This window comes from Danio aesculapii, chromosome 8 (assembly GCF_903798145.1).
Source record: "Danio aesculapii chromosome 8, fDanAes4.1, whole genome shotgun sequence".
NCBI lineage: Eukaryota > Metazoa > Chordata > Actinopteri > Cypriniformes > Danionidae > Danio > Danio aesculapii.
Window position 1 is genome coordinate 3,201,517 of NC_079442.1, and position 17,086 is coordinate 3,218,602.

General features: G+C 38.5%; 1 protein-coding gene across 1 annotated transcript in view; it reads left to right on the forward strand.

The window, feature by feature from the left end:
• lgi3 (leucine-rich repeat LGI family, member 3) overlaps positions 1–12,002 on the forward strand; it is a 32,603-nt gene extending 20,601 nt beyond the window's left edge. The window contains exons 5-9 of the mRNA XM_056463019.1: positions 2,050–2,121; positions 2,402–2,571; positions 5,064–5,228; positions 6,259–6,349; positions 10,182–12,002. Coding sequence (XP_056318994.1) covers positions 2,050–2,121; positions 2,402–2,571; positions 5,064–5,228; positions 6,259–6,349; positions 10,182–10,911 — 1,228 coding nt within the window. The 3' untranslated portion in view covers positions 10,912–12,002. The remainder of the gene's footprint in view (positions 1–2,049; positions 2,122–2,401; positions 2,572–5,063; positions 5,229–6,258; positions 6,350–10,181) is intronic.
• Positions 12,003–17,086: the final 5,084 nt, after the last annotated feature.

Below are 17,086 nucleotides of genomic sequence, written 5' to 3' on the forward strand. Positions count from 1 at the left end.
CAGAATTGGCTTATATGAAAGGTAAAGGCCTCTAGATTACACTTATTTTAATAAAATAAAATATGATCATGCCTTTTTATTAATGATTTAATTAGGACAGTAAGGTCTGACTTTGCTCAGACAAAAGTCTTGTGACTGAACAGAAATAATGTCCAGTATAGAATATGTGGCCATGCTGCAGTGGAAACAGAATGAATATTGTGTCTGACTTTATCATGAGCTTGGAGGACTGCATCCATACATCTCTGCAATGACTCAAATCACTGATTAATAAAGTCATCTGGAATGGCAAAGAAAGCCTTCTTGCAGGACTCCCAGAGTTCATCAACATTCTTTGGATTCATCTTCAACGCCTCCTCCTTTATCTTACCCTGAACATTCTCAATAATGTTCATGTCTGGTGACTGGGCTGGCCAATACTGGAGCACCTTGACCTTCTTTTCTTTCAGGAACTTTGATGTAGAAGCTGAAGTATGAGAAGGAGCGCTATCCTGCTGTAGAATTTGCCCTCTCCTGTGGTTTGTAATGTAATGGGCAGCAAATGTCTTGATACCTCAGGCTGTTGATGTTGCCATCCACTCTGCAGATCTCTCGCACACCCCCATACTCAATGTAACCCAAAACCATGATTTTTCCTTCACCAAACTTGACTGGTTTCTGTGAGAAGATTGGGTCCATGCGGGTTCTATTAGGTCTTTGCAGTATTTGTGATGATTGGGATGCAGTTCAACAGATGCATACAATTGGGTTCGACTACAAGACTTTTGTCAGGTAGTGTATATAGAATGTTGGTTACTGGAAATATTTTCTTTTGGGTTGGACAGAAAAAAAAGGCCTTAAAGGTTTGTAACCACTTGAGGGACAGTAAATGGTGAGTAAATGTTCATTTTGACTTAACTATTCCTTTTTTATTTTATTTTCTGTTTAGAAACTTAAATAAATTAATGTAAGAAGTACATTTTTCCACTTGTGCCCTGTCCCTCAATTGACTATGCTTGTCCCTACTTTAAACTAAGAGGTAGGATTTGTTTTACATTCTTGAGGCTCTCTAGTGGACAATAGTAATATTACAGCTTCAGGATGTCTGGTGAGACATAATTTAGGGTTATCTAAACAACTTATCTTGGAGGACTTTGAACAGTAAGTTTAACAATATGCTCAAAATAATGGAATAACTCTGCATGGTAAACAACTATTAATAACAAATTCAGTGCAAATGCTATTGTGGAATGGGTGATTGTCGAAGCCCCAAGAGTTTTGATAATTTGCACACTGATTAGGGTTGGGTTGATAGACGATGCCATCGTCCATCGCCGATGTCTGATAGACATCACGATGCTGAGCTGGCATCGCAATCCTCTGCCCCGCCCCCGTCGCAAATCCGCTTACGAAAATTACACACTTAGACCCAGTTTACACTACTACGTCTTAGTTTTAAAATGGCATTTTAGAAAGAAAACGATCCACATCCACACTGACGTTTCACCTAGCGTTTCTGAACAGCCCTCCGCTGAAAACGCACATCACGTGACCACACAGACACACACACACTGTTATGCGCTCGAAACAGAGGGTTCAGGCAGTCAGCGGGTCAGTACACTGCTTCAGTCTTTCACTTTCACACTTGTGCTTAGTCATTTTAGTGAAAATCTTAGATACTGTTGGTTGTGCACCTTTTTTACCAACCAAGTTTGCCGACGCCCTTATAAGGACACAGATCACTCTGCCTATTCATGCCAGAGTGCTGCGGAAAGTGATTGACAGGTGGTAATTTGTGTGTAACTTATCTTCAGCTATATGATTTGGTTATGGGTAAAACAAAGACCATGCGGGTCAGGTAGTTGAAACGGTAGGCTACAAATAATTAATTCCTTATGACTTAATTAATTATTCATAAATAATTAATTCACCGCCGCCTATGACGACGATGTCATCGTCCATCGCGATGTTTCACATTAGACATCGTACGATACCAAATTAGTCGACATCGCTCAACCCTAACACTGATGTTATATTTTCATCTGATTCATTTTCTTTTCTCCATCTCAGGTCTCTGTCTAATAACAACCTGCAGGTTCTTCCCAGAGAGCTCTTCAAGCACCTAGACATCCTCACAGACCTGTATGTACCATAGACACACATAACAAATGCTCTGTGATTGACTGAGGATAATTACATCTCTATTATACTGTGTGTAAAAGATAGTAAGCATTACACTGTCAACAATATTACACTGTCAAAAAGAATCTCTCCGTTAAACAGAAATTGGGGGGTACAGGGTGGTTAATAATTCCCAACTTCAGCTGTATGTATTTTGAATTAGAGTGTATTCAGGTCAGTTGATTTGATTTCACTCCTATTATGTTGTGGGTTTTGTTATTTGTCGGTTTGCTCTTTGCAGAGATCTGCGTGGGAACTCGTTTCGTTGTGACTGTAAGATCAAATGGCTGGTTGACTGGATGGAGAAAACCAACACGTCTGTTCCACCCATTTACTGCGCCAGTCCGTTTGAGTTCCAGGGCCGACGCATCCATGAGCTCACGCCGCGAGACTTCAACTGCATCAGCGCAGGTCACACCACTCATAACCTGTTTTTTGCAGATTCACGTCTACGCATGCATCATTTCAATGGTAACACTTTACAAGAAGGTTGTAGTAGTTAATTCATTTACTAACATCAACAAACAATTCACAATACATTCATTAATTTTCCTTCGGCTTAGTCTCTTATTTATCAGGGGTTGGCGGGAATGAACCTCCAACTATTCTGGAATATGTTTTTTGCAGCGGATGCCTTTCCAGCCGCAACACAGTACTGGGAAACACTCATACACTCTTACATTCATACACACACTCATGCACTACGGCCAGTTTAGACCACCTTTATTCCTTTATTCCACCTTAATTCCTTTATAGTGCATGTGCTTGGACTGTGGGGAAACCGGGGCACCCGGAGGAAACCCACGCCAACACGGGGAGAACATGCAAACTCCACACAGAAATGCCAACTGGCCCAGCCGAGATTCGAACCAGAGACCTACTTGCTATAAGGCAACAATGCTAAACACTGAGCCACCATGCCGCCCCAACATTACATTTATTACATGAAAAAATGTTTAACACTTGCCGTACATATAACCCATTAACTGAAAATAAATAACACCCGAGTGACGGGTTGGACTGGGACACAATTCAGTCTGGGAAATCTCACACTCAGCCATTTGATAAACACTTTAAGAAATGAAACTCATGGACAACTTTTTTTTTATAAATACATTTGAACAAGCAACTTAGAAGTAAAACTGTCCTAATATATGTCCAGAAGTCCTAAGCTTTTTTATCTTTTTAAAATAACTTAACAATATATATATATATATCAAACCCCAAATAGTATAATAGTCATTCATTCATTTTCCTTCAGCTTAGTCTCTTATTTGTCAGGGGTCGCCACAGTGGAATGAACCTCCAACTTATCCAGCACATGTTTTAAGAAGCAGATGCCCTTCCGGCTGCAACCCTCATTCATTCATTTATTCATTTTCCTTCAGCTCAGTTCCTTAATAGCCGTTTCCACTGTCAAAAAGTACTTAAAAGCGAACCGTAGCGAATCACTTTTTGGGTACCCCTTTGCGAAGGGTACCTAGCATGGCAAAAGGGTATGCTAGGTACCCTTTTGCATGGCAGAACGCTATTGGGTTACAAAGAAATGTCACTTGCGCATACACAAGCAGGAGAATGAAAACAAAAGAAGCACCATTTTTAAAAACACAGCCGAGACGTTACACCATAATAATATATACAGTTAAAGTCAGAATTATTAGCCCCCCCCCCCCCCCCCCTTTAATTATTAAGTCCCCCTGTTTATTTTTCCCCCAATTTCCGTTTAACGGAGAGAAGATTGTCTTAAACACATTTCTAAACATAATAGTTTTAATAACTCATCTCTAATAACGGATTTATTTAATCTTTGCCTTGATGACAGTAAATAATATTTTACTAGATATTCTTCAAGACAGATTAAAGTGACATTTAAAGGCTTAACTAGGTTAGTTAGGTTAACTAGGCGGGTTAGGGTAATTAGGCAAGTTATTGTATAATGATGGTTTGTTCTGTAGACTATCAAAATAATATATAGCTTAAAGGGGCTAATAATATTGACCTTAAAATGGTTCATAAAAAATTTAAAACGGCTTTTATTTTAGTCGAAATAAAAGAAATAAGACTTTCTCCAGAAGAAAAAATATTATCAGACATACTGTGAAAATTTCCTTGCTCTGTTCAACATCATTTGGGAAATATTTGAAAAAGAAAAACATTTCAAAGGGGGGCTAATAATTCTGACTCAACTGTACGTATAATAACGAGCCATGGTCGGCCCGAGCTCAAACAAACCTTGTCATCGTCTTGATGAACAGCCACAAAGCTAAGAATAACAAAATCTGTCATGTGTCCTGTTTTGTTTTACGAGCCCGTCTAAAAGTGCAAGCGGTTTCACTTTGTACAGGGATCTCGCAATCGCTCGTTTGCGCGTCACAAGTATTGATGTGTATAAAGCGTCTGTTTTGTGAGGAGTGCTTCTTGTATGATATGTGAACGACCTGCACATCTTTTCTTTGAGTGAGATTTCCTTGAGCGGGAATGACGTCGACTGAAACTTTTTGTCATACACCAGGGGTCTCCACAGCAGAATGAACCCATTACTGGGAATTACATACATTATTCAGTATGCAATAAACATGATTGCATTTTTTGTCCAATTTTGTTTGTTGTTAATATTTGCCTAATGATGTATCCCTAAAACAGAACAGTGATGTTCACATGTTGTCCCAACTTAATCTTTTTAAAACATTTAAGGCGATTGAACATAAAACAATTAAGATGTCCCCAAAAAAAGAGAAGAATTGTGTTGGCTTAACTTATATTAAATGAGTAGTTTGAACAAGTACAAAACTATTTTTTCAGTGTTGCTTTAGCAAACAGTATTTTGACTCACAATTGTGTTATTGCTAACATTTGCTATATAGAAGTTTATGCAAGTGACATTTACACTGACTGTCTCGCAGATTTTGCAGTATACGAGACCTTCTCGTTCCAGTCTCTGTCTGTGGAGTCGTACGAGTTTCATGATGACCAGTATGTGGTTTTCGCTCAGCCCAACACTGGAATCTGCACCGTCTTCATTTGGGATCACGTCAACATGCTTTTCAAGACACATTACAACATCACATGTAAGTTCTTCTGTTCATTATTATTGATTTTTATATTGTTATAATATTACAGATGTATACTCTACAGCAGTGGTTCTTTAACTTTTTAACAAAATACATTTTAATACAATTTCCGTTTGACACATCCACTGTCAATTGGCAGTTAAATAAAATACTTAAAAGTGCAGTTGACTTATTTATAATACATACAACCCTTTTTATAGTTTTTTTTTACTTTTTATAGTTTTATTAATTTGAATATATATATATATATATATATATATATATATATTAATGTAAATTTAAATTATAGATATACAGTTGAAGTCAGAATTATTAGCCCCCTTTATTTTAAATATTTCCCAAATGATGTTTAACAGAGCAAGGAGATTTACAAAATCGAACGAATCGTTCAAGAACGACCCATCACTAATGATGACGTGTGCAGGTGCTGTAGTGCTGTCAATTTTGAAGCCCTTCCCCTTCACACTCTGTTTTAATGGGTAGGGGTACAAAAATAGAATTGGGACTTAGTGCAAACTCAGCTAACAAGGAATGATCTCAAATAGTTCTGTAATGTTGATTAAAACTTGTATAATAAAATACAAAATAAAAATAAAGTTATATAATTTATATCAGGGGTCACCAATCTCGGTCCTGAAGGGCCGGTGTCCCTGCAGGATTTAGCTCCAACTTACCTCAACACACCTGCCTGGATGTTTCAAGTATACCTAATAAGACCTTGATTAGCTTGTTCAGGTGTGTTTGATTAGGGTTGGAGCCAAAATCTGCTGGACACCGGCCCTCCAGGAACAAGTTTGGTGACCCCTGATTTATATTAAGCGAATGTTTATAAAATTTTATTTGTTAGCTGGGAAAGCTGTGAACATTGTAAATGTTGGAAACCACTGCAGTGGAGTATTGGCTTTCACATGAACAACAACAGCTTTAAGGATCAATAATGCCTCATGTCTCTTATCAAGACTCATTTGCATTCCATGTTCAGTCAAAATATCGACAAATGGCAGATGCTAATGTGTGTGTGTTTCAGCTCGTTCTGCTGTCTACTGTAAGCCTGTGGTTATCAACAACACTCTCTACATGGTTGTGGCGCAGCTCTTTGGAGGATCCCACATCTACAAGTATGTTCAATTGATAAATATATATATTTAAATATTTTGAATTTTTTTATTTATAACAAATTTAAACATTGTTATTAAAAAGAAATACCACTTGTATCATTAAAGTGCTGCATGTAAGTGTTTGACTCTTCTAAAGCATAAAAACACTATAATATGTTTACAGATATTTCAGAAACATGCTAAGTGAACATTCTTGTTTATCTGAAAAACAATGCTAAAGTCAGATATTCTGTTTTGTAAATGTGTTTTCCGTGCTGGAATGACTGTCTTTGCTTTGGTCTCCTTTACCCGCCCACTGCCAGTTTAGCCAATTATATTTCAGCACCCAGGGGTTGCCTTCGTGGAAAACCGCGTATTTCATTGATTCATTCAGAAAGGCTCAAAGCATGCGCTCATGACCGAAATGCGACCTCCGGTGGACAGTAGCAGACTCCAAATGAGACGCAGATTCAGAGTTCCATATGAGGTTATTAATTAAAAAATAAAATAAATATTACAAATGTAAACATTAGGTGAGCAGGTTATATTGTAACCCTGTGTCCTAACAAAATGTTACATGACGAGATACGCAGTGATGAGCAATTTGGCTGTTTGCACCAGACGAACCATTTAAATACAGCCATTCAGAGGCACAGAATAGTGCGCTCACTGCACTCCAACGAAATAGTAAGATTTATTAATTAATTAATGCATATTAAACCTCTTTAACATTATTAAATGTATTTGCTGAATCACTGATATGTGTTGGTTTGCACTGAGTCACAGTTCTAAAGTTCAGTTTCAAACGGTTTATTTTCAAGATCTGAGGTGAACTATCTGCTGCTGCTTTCAGTAATATGGCAATAAATGTCATGTAAAATGCCATTCAAACTCACATTATTAGCATTTAACACTGTATAAAGCACATGGGGTGTACCTGAGGTGATCATCGTCAGTTTTCTGTTGTTCAGTAAGAAATAGAAACCGTTTCTAATATATCAATTTCAGGTGTTGGTTAGGACAAAACTCCTTTCAATATGTAAAATATTCCTTCTATAGGGTGCCGTTGCTTTTATTTAGGACACGGTTTAAATCACTCGCTTCTCTCCTCAATCTGGCAACCTGCGCTTGTGTTTGTTTTGATCCAGGAGTGTAGTACCTAGTTCAACCACTCGATGTCAAACTTACTAACTGCACCATTAAAGCTTTGTAGTTCATACATTACACACTATTTTAAAGTTAATTTCGTAAAAACACACCAGAAAGATTCATCTAAAACCAATTTGTCATTTGTCAGTAATCTGTAGTTTGTAATGGCTACTAGTTTGCAACTTTTTTCAAATTACCTTTTGTGTTTAAAAGTTAAAAAGACAATGAAACTCATAAAGGTTTGGAAGTAGGGGTCATTAAACTTGTTCCTGGAGGGCCGGTGTCCTGCAGATTTTAGCTCCAACCCTAATCAAACACACCTGAACAAGCTAATCAAGGTCTACTAGGTATTCTTGAAACAATCAGGCAGGTGTGTTGAGGCAAGTTGGAGCTAAACCCTGCAGGGACACCGGCCCTCCAGGACCGTGATTGGTGACCCCTGCTCTAAAGGGTGAGCAAATGGTGAGTACAGTTACATTTTTTGTGGACTATCCTGTTAAAACATTTCACTGAAAAGTTAAATTTTACATTCATTACATTCTAAATGCCAAATATAAGACAGTACTCATAGCGGGACAGAAATAACAAACCCACATGTGGGACCATACTGGTTAAAGGGATAGATCCCCCCCCAAAATATTTTATATAATTCTGTCATTATTTACTCAGCCCTTAAACCTGATTTATACTCGACGCGTTCGCTAGTTCACTTGAGTGCGAGTGGTGAGTGTGACGTCATCGCAGAGTTTGAGGAGGTTTGCTTTGGGTGGGTGCGACATGATTTCGGCTGGAGGAGCGCATAAATTTTGAGACTCGAGCGAACAGTTGACACTGCGTTAAATATGAATCACTTTAAAGACATTTTGTCTGAAACAGGTACGACTGTACTGACATCTTTATGATCCGTCCATGCATGATAATAGAGATAACCAGATGGCCAGTAGTTATTGGCTAGAAATTGCAACAGCAGTGGTAAAGGAGGAAAGTTTGTGTAAAAAGCTTAGAAAAACTCAAGAAATAAGAGAGGCTGTGGCAAAAGTGAAGACTCACGTGGTTTTAATAACACAATTTCAGAATATCTTTTAAAACATCAAAGCCTCGTTCGTTTCGTGAGGTGCGCGTGCAGTCTGCGGAGGACGCTGCACCAGGCGAAAGTAGAAAGAAGTTTCTTATGCTGAACACGAAAGAAGATACTAAAGAATGCTGAAAGCCTGTAACCATTGATTTCCCTAGTATTTGTTTGTCCTACTATGAACATCAATAGTTACAGGTTTCCAGCTTTCTTCCAAATATCAATATAGCTGGTGTGTGGTGTACGGTCTGGGGCAATGTGGCTGCCGTCTTGTCATCCAGGTGGATGCTGCACACTGGTGGTGGATGAGGAGATCCCCCCAATGTGTAAAAGGGCTTTGAGTGTCTAGAAAAACGCTATATAAATGTACGGAATTATTATTATTATATTCTTTTGTGTTCAACAGTAGAAAGAAACTCATAAAGGTTTGATTAAAGAGAGTAAATGGTAAGTTAATGTTTTTTTTTTTTAGAATATACACAAGGTACACTATTTGAGATAATGCAAATACAAAGAAAATGAAACAATAACAAAAATACAAAAAACAACAACAATACAATCAAGTACCAGCAGGTGTGTGTGTTTGTGTGTGTGTGTGTGTGTGTGTGTGTGTGTGTGTGTGTGTGTGTGTGTGTGTGTGTGTGTGTGTGTGTGTGTGTGTGCATGTAAAGGTAACTTGGTAAACAGGTCAGAGTACATACAAAAGGAACAATAACAGTCACTCAATGAAGCAAGTAACTTATAAAAGGAGTGACAACAATGCTAGTGATATAATGATAGTAATAATGACAGGAAACAAGCAGAAAGGACAACAGTAATAATCATTAACAACAACCACTACAATAATAACAATAATAATAAAAATAAATCCCAAATACTACACCAACTACTACTACTACTACTACAGAGAGTTTCTAATGCTACAACTATTACTACTGCTACTACAGCCACAACCACTACTACTCCTACAATGTGTACTACTACTGAACCTATTATAATGACTACTACCACTGATACTACTATTACATCTACTACTGATACTACTACAGGAATGACTGATATAACAACATCTACATCAACAACGTCTACTGCTTCTGATACTACTACACCGACAACGACTACTACTACTACTATGACTACTATTACTACTACTACTACTACTACATCTACTACTGATACTATTACAGGAATGACTGCTACTACAACATCTACATCAACAACGTCTACTGCTTCTGATACTACTACACCGACAACGACTACTACTACTACACATTCACTACTTCTGATACTACTATACCAACGACATCTACTACTACAGATACTACTTCAACTACTACATCAAAAACCCAAACTACAACTTCAACCGCTACTACTACTACTACTATGACTACTACTACAACTACAGCAACCTGAATAATGACAATGGTAGAAATACTTGTAATAATGATAATGAGGAGATAACAGGACAAGTCAGGACAGTACTAATAATGATGATAACAAAAGTAGAAGTAATAATATTGATGATAATAGTGAGGAGGTGAGGGGGGGTTAAACTATCCCTTTAAGTTTGATGTAACACATTTATGTTTGTCAATATCATCACTAACTACTGTGAAATCCTGTTGTTGTCAGATGGGAGGATGGTCCATTGCGTTTTGTCAAAATCCAGGACATCGACACCACCCGTGTCCGAAAACCCAACTTCATCGAGACTTTCCAGATTGAAGGAGACTGGTATTTTGCAGTAGTCGACAGCTCCAAAGCTGGTTCAACAAGCCTGTACCGCTGGAACAGCAACGGGTTTTACTCACACCAATCCCTCCATCCCTGGCACAGAGACACTCACATTGATTTCCTCGAAGTGGACGGTAAACCTCGCCTCATCCTCTCCAGTGCCTCGCAACCCCCAGTGGTTTACCTGTGGAACCGAAGCCAACGCCAGTTCGTTTTCCACTCTCAGATCACTGATTCGGGCGACATTCAGATGGTCAAGCACTTCTGGGTGCGGAAAGTGCTGTATTTGTGCCTCACACGCTTCATCGGAGACTCCAAGATACTGCGCTGGGACAACCAACGCTTTGTGGAGATCCAAACCCTGCCATCTCGGGGCTCAATGGCCGTGTATCCCTTCAGCGTTGGAGTGAGGCTTTACCTCCTGCTGGGCAGCGATTATTCCTTCTCCAGGATTTACCTGTGGGACGAGCTCACCCAGCGATTCCTGCCCTTCCAGGAGCTCAACATGCTGGCACCTCGAGGATTCGCCATGGCCTCAGTGGACAATAAGGATATTCTGCTGGCGGCCAGCTTTAAAGGGAAGACCATGGCGTATCAGCATCTAATAGTGGATCTCAGTGCCAAATAGGAGGCTGGAGATGTTTGAAGCAGTGTTTCTCAACCATGTTCCTGGAGGCACACCAACAGTACGTATTTTAGATGGCTCCCTCATCTGACCAATTGAAAGAGGGTCAGAAGAGGTTGAAATGTGTACTGTTGGTATGCCTATAGGAACAAGGTTGGGAAACACCGGTTTAAAGGTGCCACTGATTTAATATCTTAAACTGTTCTCTGATATCTACATAGTAGGTATGCGGCTTAGGTAATTTTAACCTCCAGAACCGTTTTTATGCTCATTTATAACTACAGGAAATACCCCAAGAATGAAGAGCTCAGTTTTGACCATATTTGGTAAGGACATGAATATTAATTGATACACACACACACACACACAGCATGATGTACTCTGAAATTAGATGCCTTGTTAACAATCTTTTCAACTGAAGAGGTTTATTTTAGCTAGAAGGAGTGAGCGAGATATCTTTAAGCCCACCAGAGTGACCTAGTTTACTCCTAAGTTTTATTGCTGATGAGATATTGGCTATATTATATTTATATTCGACATAAGAAACAAAAGAGGTGTATTTAGAGTTGTACTTTGAAACCACCATATATGAAAACACTGAAAGGAATTAACATCAGCCTCTGCATAAACAGATGAGCTTAATAAAGTGTATTCGCATCCTTTCACTACATAAAAAATCACAATAAGAGCTGAGTGATATGACACTATGCATAAACACGCATTACAACAGGCAGTTTACATGTGCCAATTGCCTCATTACAGATACATGTGGCAGATTTCGCAATATACACATTAAAGATACGTTTAAAAAGACCTCATGCCTCTTCAAGGTGGCATCGAATACATTTATACGCTGTATATTTCCGAATTTTTCATTCTGACAATTTGTGAACACTCCCAGGAGGAACAGGACGTCAACATGGTCAGATTGACGTTGTACCCCAACGTAGTGGGATGTTACATTTTGTTTGGAAATGAATATTGCATTCACTTCAGAACCCAACGTCAATGTCCAACCTAAAATCAACCAAATATCAACGTCTAATGATGTTACAGCTTGACGTTGGGTGGACGTTACCACTATGATGTTTATCAGACGTTGGATTTTAGTTTGCCATACCTGACGAATAAATGTCAGTATTTGACGTTAATATGACGTTGGATTTTTGTCACTTTCTAACACAACCTAAAATCAACCAAATATCAACGTCATTTGATGTCAAATCTTTTCAATCTTTTCAACTGAAGAGGTTTATTTTAGCTAAAGGGAGTGAGCGAGATATCTTTAAGCCCACCAGAGTGACCTAGTTTACTCCTAAGTTTTACTGCTGATGAGATATTGGCTATATTATATTTATATTCGACATAAGAAACGAAAGAGGTGTATTTAGAGTTGTACTTTGAAACGTTAACATATATGAAAACACTGAAAGGAATTAACATCAGCCTCTGCATAAACAGATGAGCTTAATAAAGTGTATTCGCATCCTTTCACTACATAAAAATCACAATAAGAGCTGAGTGATATGACACTATGCATAAACACGCATTACAACAGGCAGTTTACATGTGCCAATTGCCTCATTACAGATACATGTGGCAGATTTCGCAATATACACATTAAAGATACGTTAAAAAAGACCTCATGCCTCTTCAAGGTGGCATCGAATACATTTATAAGCTGTATATTTCCGAATTTTTCATTCTGACAAGTTGTGAACACTCGAAGCAGGAACAGGACGTCAACATGATCAGATTGACGTTGTAAACCAACGTCGTGGGATGTTACATTTTGTTTGGAAATGAATATTGCGTTCACTTCAGAACCCAACGTCAATGTCCAACCTAAAATCAACCAAATATCAACGTCTAATGATGTTACAGCTTGACGTTGGGTGGACGTTACCACTATGATGTTTATCAGACGTTGGATTTTAGTTTGCCATACCTAACGAATAAATGTCAGTATTTGACGTTAATATGACGTTGGATTTTTGTCACTTTCTAACACAACCTAAAATCAACCAAATATCAACGTCTAATGTTACAGCTTGACGTTGGGTGAACGTTACCACTATGTTTATCAGACGTTGGATTTTAGTTTGCCATACCTGACGAATAAATGTCAGTATTGGATGTTAATATGACGTTGGATGTTTGTCACTTTCTAACACAACCTAAAATCAACCAAATATCAACGTCTAATGATGTTACAGCTTGACGTTGGGTGGACGTTACCACTATGATGTTTATCAGACGTTGGATTTTAGTTTGCCATACCTGACGAATAAATATCAGTATTTGACGTTAATATGACGTTGGATTTTTGTCACTTTCTAACACAACCTAAAATCAACCAAATATCAACGTCTAATGTTACAGCTTGACGTTGGGTGAACGTTACCACTATGTTTATCAGACGTTGGATTTTAGTTTGCCATACCTGACGAATAAATGTCAGTATTTGACGTTAATATGAAGTTGGATTTTTGTCACTTTCTGACACAACCTAAAATCAACCAAATATCAACGTCTAATGATGTTACAGCTTGACGTTGGGTGAACGTTACCACTATGTTTATCAGACGTTGGATTTTAGTTTGCCATACCTGACGAATAAATGTCAGTATTTGACGTTAATATGACGTTGGATTTTTGTCACTTTCTAACACAACCTAAAATCAACCAAATATCAACGTCTAATGTTACAGCTTGACGTTGGGTGAACGTTACCACTATGTTTATCAGACGTTGGATTTTAGTTTGCCATACCTGACGAATAAATGTCAGTATTGGATGTTAATATGACGTTGGATGTTTGTCACTTTCTAACACAACCTAAAATCAACCAAATATCAACGTCTAATGATGTTACAGCTTGACGTTGGGTGGACGTTACCACTATGATGTTTATCAGACGTTGGATTTTAGTTTGCCATACCTGACGAATAAATATCAGTATTTGACGTTAATATGACGTTGGATTTTTGTCACTTTCTAACACAACCTAAAATCAACCAAATATCAACGTCTAATGTTACAGCTTGACGTTGGGTGAACGTTACCACTATGTTTATCAGACGTTGGATTTTAGTTTGCCATACCTGACGAATAAATGTCAGTATTTGACGTTAATATGAAGTTGGATTTTTGTCACTTTCTGACACAACCTAAAATCAACCAAATATCAACGTCTAATGATGTTACAGCTTGACGTTGGGTGAACGTTACCACTATGTTTATCAGACGTTGGATTTTAGTTTGCCATACCTGACGAATAAATGTCAGTATTTGACGTTAATATGACGTTGGATTTTTGTCACTTTTTAACACAACCTAAAATCAACCAAATATCAACGTCTAATGATGTTACAGCTTGACGTTGGGTGAACGTTACCACTATGTTTATCAGACGTTGGATTTTAGTTTGCCATACCTGACGAATAAATGTCAGTATTTAACGTTAATATGACGTTGGATTTTTGTCACTTTCTAACACAACCTAAAATCAACCAAATATCAACGTCTAATGATGTTACAGCTTGACGTTGGGTGAACGTTACCACTATGTTTATCAGACGTTGGATTTTAGTTTGCCATACCTGACGAATAAATGTCAGTATTTAACGTTAATATGACGTTGGATTTTTGTCACTTTCTAACACAACCTAAAATCAACCAAATATCAACGTCTAATGATGTTACAGCTTGACGTTGGGTGAACGTTACCACTATGTTTATCAGACGTTGGATTTTAGTTTGCCATACCTGACGAATAAATGTCAGTATTTGACGTTAATATGACGTTAGATTTTTGTCACTTTCTAACACAACCTAAAATCAACCAAATATCAACGTCTAATGTTACAGCTTGACGTTGGGTAAACGTTACCACTATGTTTATCAGACGTTGGATTTTAGTTTGCCATACCTGACGAATAAATGTCAGTATTTGACGTTAATATGAAGTTGGATTTTTGTCACTTTCTAACACAACCTAAAATCAACCAAATATCAACGTCTAATGATGTTACAGCTTGACGTTGGGTGAACGTTACCACTATGTTTATCAGACGTTGGATTTTAGTTTGCCATACCTGACGAATAAATGTCAGTATTTGACGTTAATATGACGTTGGATTTTTGTCACTTTCTAACACAACCTAAAATCAACCAAATATCAACGTCATTTGATGTCGTTATTAGACATCAAAATAACGTTGTCCTTGGAGGCTGGCTAGACATCGAATTTTGCTCACCTGACATCACAACCTAAATCCATCTTAATATTAATGTCTAATAATGTCGTGTGCCTCCTGGGCTCTGTGATCACGCATGGCTGCCTCCTTCAAAACCTGCTCCTTTGTAACGTCTTCCTGCTTCTCCCATTTTCAAAATAAGAGTCTCACATGCATCGTATGTTTAACACAAGGTTAGATGACTTAAAAATTAGGGACAAAAATTATCATTGTTATGATCTCACTAGGAAACATAGTGGCCAATCAAACGCTGCCTGGGGTGTGCATATTAATGATCACATGTGGAAGTGTTTTATTCCGACTGACCTGGATTTTACACTCTAAAACTGTAGTGTTTAAGACTCACTTTATATCATTTCCATGTTCTGAACTCATTATTTAGCTTTGCCAAGGTATATTCTGACTTTCATTGTATGGCCCCTTTCATTTCAGGATGTAAAAGTTTGAATGCCAAGACCTAGAGTAGACACATCTGCACTAATTCCTAACAATACTCTCACAGTAGTTATGGCAAGGTAATTTCACACCAACGGCAATAAGATTAATGATAAATATATAGACTTCCTTATACCACTCCACACTACATCTATAACGATAATGTCACGGAGAAGCCATATTACTAGTATTGTTTTTTTTTTTTTCTAGCAATACCAGGCAATCTAAATATTCACAGTGGATCCGCCTGATGTATTTTTTAATATGCGTTTGTCTGATGTTTTGGTATGCGTTTTGGCGCACTTTTTAGTCACGAGGTGATAAACACTGGTGATAAATGAAAGCAAAATTCATCCCGGTTTGCACAGGCCTTTAGTTTACTCAATTACATTACTGCTACATTATAATTACACTCTATGATTGACTGGAATACTTTTAAAAGAAGATGCTTGGTCATTTCGGTGATATACACTCAATGGCCACTTTATTAGGTACACTTGTCCAACTGTCAACATGGCAGCAACTCGATGTATTTAGGCATGTAGACCTGGTCAAGGTGATCTGCTGCAGTTGAAACCGAGCATCAGAATGGGGAAGAAAGTTGATTTAAGTGACTTTGAACGTGGCATGGTTATTGGTGCCAGACGGACTGGTCTGAGTATTTCAGGAACTGCTGATCTATTGGGATTTTCACGCACAACCATCTCTAGGGTTTACAGAGAATGGTCTGAAAAAGAGGAAATACCCAGTGAGCGGCAGTTCTGTGGGCGCAAATGCCTTGTTGATGCAGAGGTCAGAGGAGAATGGCCAGACTAGTTCCAGCTGATAGAAAGGCAACAGTAACTCAAATAAGCACTCGTTACAACCGAGGTCTGCAGAAGAGCATCTCTGAACACACAACACGTCCAACCTTGAGGCGGATGGGCTACAGCAGCAGAAGACCACACCGGGTGCCACTGCTGTCAGCTAAGAACAGGAAACTGAGGCTTCAATTCACACAGGCTCACCAAAACTGGACAATAGAAGATTGGAGAAACGTTGCCTGGTCTGATGAGTCTCCATTTCTGCTACCACATTCAGATGGTCGGGTCAGAATTTGGCATCAACAACATGAAAGCATGGATCCATCCTGCCTTGTATCAACAGTTCAGGCTGGTGGTGGTGGTGTAATGGTGTGGGGGAGATTTTCTTGGCACATTTTGGGTCCATTAGTACCAATTGAGCATCATGTCCACCCCACAGCCTACCTGAGTGTTGTTGCTGACCATGTCCATCCCTTTATGACCACAGTGTACCCATCTTCTGATGGCTACTTCCAGCAGGATAACGCACCATGTCATAAACCGTGAATCATCTCAGACTGGTTTCTTGAACATGACAATGAGTTCACTGTACTCAAATGGTCTCCACAGTCACCAGAGCTCAATCCAATAGAGCACCTTTGGCATGTGGTGGAACGAGAAATTTGCATCATGGACGTGCAG